The sequence below is a fragment of the Lolium perenne genome, chromosome 1, assembly GCF_019359855.2.
Source record: "Lolium perenne isolate Kyuss_39 chromosome 1, Kyuss_2.0, whole genome shotgun sequence".
Lineage (NCBI taxonomy): Eukaryota > Viridiplantae > Streptophyta > Magnoliopsida > Poales > Poaceae > Lolium > Lolium perenne.
In genome coordinates this window covers 208,384,055-208,389,860 of record NC_067244.2, presented here as the reverse complement: position 1 = coordinate 208,389,860, position 5,806 = coordinate 208,384,055, and the positions used below count along the sequence as shown (strand labels likewise).

General features: G+C 50.5%; 1 protein-coding gene across 1 annotated transcript; it reads right to left on the bottom strand.

Moving 5' to 3' along the window:
• Nucleotides 1–1,114: 1,114 nt before the first annotated feature.
• LOC127315696 (uncharacterized) lies at nucleotides 1,115–2,659 on the bottom strand. Its single transcript, XM_051346190.2, has 2 exons — nucleotides 1,511–2,659; nucleotides 1,115–1,429 (listed from the first exon to the last, which is right to left on the bottom strand). The coding sequence occupies exons 1-2, from the start codon at nucleotides 2,657–2,659 to the stop codon at nucleotides 1,115–1,117; spliced, it is 1,464 nt and encodes a 487-aa protein (XP_051202150.2).
• Between the last annotated feature and the right edge of the window lie 3,147 nt (nucleotides 2,660–5,806).

Here is a 5,806-nt window from a genome sequence, read left to right as displayed (position 1 = left end):
TTCGTCTCCAATTCTTGGTACGAGGAGCGCAGGTTCTCAAGTTCAGTCGAAGCTGTTGCAAGGGAGGAGGATGCGCCTATAATAATATACGTTAACAGCAAATTTGAAGTCGGAATTTGGTTAATAACGAAGAAGGTGGAAACCAACCTTGGGCGTCTGCCAGTTGTTTAGCCAGTTCCGCATTCTCATCCTTCAGGGTCCGGATATTTTCCGCCCGACTCGTAGTAACGCGGCGCTGCAGGCAATGTTCTTGTGCAGCTCGTAGTGCAGCGCTTTGCTGTTCTGTAAAATTTAAACGATGCAGAGTAAAAATTCACTTTGTAGCAGTGGTTTCTCTTAAAGCATCATTGCCGGAACTTTTCCGCCATAATGCTTGGGGGCTACTGGTCCATTCTAAAAAACTTTCCCGGAAGTAATCTTTCTCTAAGCATCTAAGCGCTAACTACTTTTTGAGTTTCCGCCTACATGCTTGGGGGCTACTGGGGAGTACCTTTTGCTTGCAGATAAGTTGATCGCAGAACTGACCAACGTTTTTCTTGAAGTCCTGGATTTCCGATGTCCTGGAATCGAGCTTCCCCAGCGTTGTTCAGCATGGCGTTGAGCAGGTCTTGTTCAAGCTCCCACTTCTCCGCTTCAGTCAGCTTGTTGAAAAACTTAGTGGCATACGCCTTGGGGGTGGAAGTGGTGTCAGCCGGATCTCCAAAGTTCTTCGGAAAAACGACCATGTCGCCAGCGCCCTCTCCAGCTTTCTCGGAAGAAGTTACTTCAACCTCTCCTTGGCCTTGTTTTTCCGCCTCTTCTTGGGCAGGGCCTTTGGCCTTAGGATCTTCTTCGCCCGCATGCCCGCTGCTAACCGGAATTATTTCCGGTGGAGTGTTTGCGGCAGGTGGGGGAGATGGATCAGCCTGAGGGGGCGACGGTTGGGGAGTTGGGTGGGAGATGCTTGGTGGAACTGGAGTAGAGGGACCAACAGCCGGAGATTTCTTCAGGTACTTCGTGATGGGCTCCTGGCTGGTGGTCCGCGTGGCAGTGGTTTTCGGATTCCTGCAAACAAGTGAAAGGGTTTAGACAAGAGATAATTTCGTTAAGTTAAAGTTGCATCATGCTCGGAAACTTACGGGGCGCCGGGGATGATGGGGCGTGTGCCCTGGCCAGCTGTCGAGAGCATTCTTAGACGCGCACGCTCCGCTTTCCTTGAGTCTAGCGGAGGTGGTTTTGTCGTCTTCGGCTTCTTGGCGGAGGCCTCGCCGCTAGCTCCGGCTTCAGAGCCGGAAGCTTTGGCGCGGGAACGCTTTGTAGGTCGAGGGGCCGCCTTGCGGGGTGCCTGGTCCTCTTCCTCCTCGTCGTCTTCCGGAGCCTCCTCCGCCGTGTCGCCGGTGACGGGGACGCGAATGATGGTGCGGAAGTTTTCCTCCGCCAAAGTGTTGAGCTGGAAGGAAAATGAACAAGAGTTAGAGTTAAACATCAAAAAACTTGGGAAGTTTGAAGCAACGGAAAGAACAAAGCTTACCGGAGGACACTGATCGTTCGTGTAAATATCCTTGAACAGTTCCGGGACCTGTTGGCCCCTCGGAATCTTCACCAGCGTCTTGATCCTTCTCTTCAGAGAATCAGCCGGAAGATCATGGCGGGTAACCCGGAGAAGATCGTCCGCCCCGGTATAAGCGCACATCAGGCGCGCGTTGTAGCGAAGAGGCTGGATTCTCCGGGAGAACCAGCTAAGCGTGAGCTGAGCTCCGGTCAGTCCGTCGTGGACTAGCCAGGAGATTCTCCGCGCAGCTTTCTCCAAGGTTGGGGTCAAGGCAAGTGGAGGCACGAAGCTCCAGCTTGCAAGTTCTTCTGGAGGTTCGTTGACAAATTGAGGGAGGCCTTCGTGGACACCCGGAACGGAAACATTCTTCTCGTAGAACCATCCGGCATTCCAGTACCGGACGGATTCGTGTGAATCATGGGGAGGATACATGCGGTTAGGGCGGAGCATGAACGTCATGCTTCCGCAGTTCACCATTGCTTTGTCCTTGGTTTCTTTCTTCACTCGGAAAAAGAATTGCCACAACTTGACATCTGGCCGGATCCCAAGATGTCCTTCGCAGAGAGTCACGAAGTTGGACAAGAGAAGGTATGAATTGGGGCAAATGTTGTGGGGCTGGAGCCCGTAGGTGTTGAGGATGGAGAGGAAAAATTCCGAACAAGGGAGTGAAAGACCGCGTTCCACCCAAGCCTTGGTCATGACAACTTCTCCGGCTTCTGGCTTGGGGGCGTCGGAGTCACGAACGAAACTCCAGTGTGTGGAGATCATTCCCTCGTTCTGGAGCTCTCTAAGCTCCACGTCGGTGGTTGCGCAAGGCCACCATTGACCTCGTTCTCCTTCACGGATCCGGGCCTTGGACGCCCTCTTGTTTTCCGCCTCCTGCACCTTTGCTGCCATCCGAGCTTGTCCCTCGAGTTCTTCTTGGAGCTCTTGGAGGGTAGGGATCCGGCTTGGAGCGGTGCTGGAAGATGCGGAAAAAGGTTGAGCTAGTCTGATGTCGGAAACATACGGTGGCAGGAATGATATAGGATCCGGGCATATGGGTTCTATTTGGTTGGGATCCGGGCTACTCGAAGAGCTACCAGTGCAAAGTGACGATTCGAGTGGCATGCTTCCGGCTGCACCCATACGGAGTGTCTGAGTACCCGGATCACTAAGCCTATCTTCTACACTAGGTTGTCTTCTACAAGTCCGGCGTACTTACCGCTAATGGCGCGGTGGTGCGACGGAGCTCCGGCGGAAGATGAGGTCGCCGAACTTGAAGGAAATCGGCTCGCGTGACCACGAATCGGCGGCGGAGCAAGTTTCCCGATCAAACGTGAGAATCTTGGAGCGAGGGAAGCCTTGGTTCGGCGGCACTCGAAGTTCACCGGGGCGAAGTTCGCCGGAATCAAGATCTGGCGGGCGGCGCGGCGCGAGGAGAAAGACGATGTGGTGAGAGGGGGTGAAAGAATGAATTTTTACCGGGCCGCGGGGTATTTATAGGCCGCGCTCGGAGATTCGGGATCCGGATCCAACGGTGGAAACTGAACGGTCGCACCGTTGGATGGATGACACGTGTTTAGGTCAAACGCGGTAAAACGACGTGGAGGTGACTTAACCGTGCACTCCCGAAAATTCCGGTTGAAGATTTGCATCTGCGAAACTTTAGCGCGGGAAATGAGGAAGTTGTGCGCGGGAAATACGGAACTTCCGTTGTTAAGCATGATCTGAAGATGAAGGATTTCCGAAACCGTTAGAGTCTTTTAAGATTCCGGGTGATTCTGTGAAGATAAGATTGGCTTTCGTTCAAGCAGGGAGTAACCCGGAAATGTTCTTTGGAACGTCGATGGATGAAGTCCCTCGGGATGGGAGCATTTTCCGGCTATAAGTTGGAAAAAGAAGAAAATGCAAAGTTGGAGCTCTTCAAGTTTCTCCGCGTTACCAACGTTTGCCGGAGATCATGATGGACCAGCAAGTCGGAAACCGCAGGGGAAACTCGGAGAACTCTGGGGGCTACTGTTGTGGGTATACTTCATGGGTGTACCATCGACAGTGCCTAGATCCGGCAAGCCCGGGTGGCCCACAGACGGTGATGAGGCATGTGGCCCATCGGGCGGCCCGATTCTTGTTGATCATGAAGGAAGAAGTCCAGCCCAGGATCAGCAGGCCGGATCCGTACCGACCTAGGAGTGACCCGGATCCAGGGAGGCCCATGAGGAACCCGGATCCAGTACGACGTGTATGGAAGGCGGATCCGTGACGTGCACGGCAAGATATTGTACCGTAGCTAGGCTATCTGTAATCCGGCTAGGACTCTCCATGTAAACCCTAGATCCGTGCGCCTTTATAAGCCGGATCCCGGGAGCCCTAGAGGCACAACCACAACTCATTGTAACAACGCGAAAGCGCCTAGATAATACCAGACAAGCAGCAGTAGGCCCTGTCATCGTGCAGGTGTTCCGAAGCTGGGTAACTCGCGTACCACCGTCCCGTGTGCACTCCGCCCTATGGCCCCTACTTCTTCTCCCCCTCGCGAGGATCCCTCCTCCGAGGTACCGTCGATTAGGCAACGACAGCATGGATTACTATTTTTGTGCTAGAGCTTTTCATTTTGAAAACATAGAAACAATTTTATCAACGGTAGTAATAAATCATATGTGTTATGTATAAGATATCCTATAAGTTGCAAGCCTCATGCATAGAATACTAATAGTGCCCGCACCTTGTCCTAATTAGCTTGGATTAACACGGATTATCATTGCATAACATATGTTTCAACCAAGTGTCACAAAGGGGTACCTCTATGCCGCCTGTACAAGGGTCTAAGGAGAAATTTCGCATTGGATTTCTCGCTTTTGATCATTCTCAACTTAGACACCCATACCGGGACAACATAGACAACAGATAATGGACTCCTCCTTTAATGCTTAAGCATTCAACAACAGATAATATTCTCATAAGAGATTGAGGTTTTGTGTCCAAACTGAAACTTCCACCATGATTCATGGTTTTAGTTAGCGGCCCAATGTTCTTCTCTAACAATATGCATACTCAAACCATTTGATCATGAAAATCGCCCTTACTTCAGACAAGACGAACATGCATAGCAACTCACATGATATTCAACAAAGGTAAAAGTTGATGGCGTCCCCAGAAACATGGTTACCGCTCAGCAAGCAACTTATTAAGAAATAAGATACATAAGTACATATTCTTCACCACAATAGTTTTTAAGGCTATTTTCCCATGAGCTATGTATTGTAAAGGCAAAGAATAGAAGTTTAAAGGTAGCACTCAAGTAATGTACTTTCGAATGGCAGAGAAATACCATGTGGTAGGTAGGTATGGTGGACACAAATGGCATAGTTTTTGGCTCAAGGATTTGGATGCACGAGAAGAATTCCTCTCAATACAAGGCTAGGCTAGCAAGGTTGTTTGAAGCAAACTCAAGTATAAAACGGTACACACTACAAGAAAAGTTGCCATGGCCGACGAAGTTGAAGTCGCGCCGTGGTTGCTGGTGTACCATGGCCGACGATTTTGGGTCCCTCCGTGGTGCATGTCAAAACTTTTTTTTTCTCGTTTTTGAGGCCACCTAGCCCGACGAAAGCGGCCAAAACGTCGCGTATGGTGGCCCGGGACGTGGTGCATCTTGAAATCTCGGGTTCGCCGGCCGAGTCAACGCAAATCCGCACCGCCGAGGGATGTAGGTCCCAGATGGCAGCCTCTCTGGCATTGTTTTTTTTCTAGATCGCGCCATCTCGTTCAACGTTCTCCGATCGAGCCGTTTACGATGCAGGATCATGGGTCCCGCATGTCATCCTCTATGAACCAAAATTCTTTCTATTCTTGGATTTTTTTTGACCCCCTGATTTCTGGCTACTTCCTTTTTCTTTTGATCCCTTGCCGCCTTGGAAACGTTGAGACCGCTGCTGCTAAATGGGACCCGCATGTCATCCTCTATGTACTATAAAACTTTCTTTTCTTGGATTTTTTTTTGGCACCTCATATTTGGTCACTTGCCTTTTTCTTTCGATCCCCTGCCGCCTCTCAAACGGTGATACCGCTGCTGCTAAATGGGACCCGCATGTCATCCTCTATGGACTATAAAACTTTCTTTTCTTGAATTATTTTTGGCTCCTGATATTTGGTCACTTGCCTTTTTCTTTCGATCCCCTACCGCCTCTCAAACAGTGAGACCGCTGCAGCTAAATGGGACCCGCATGTCATCCTCTATGAGCAATCAACTTTCTTTTCTTGGAGTTTTTTTTGGCACCTCATATTTGGTCACTT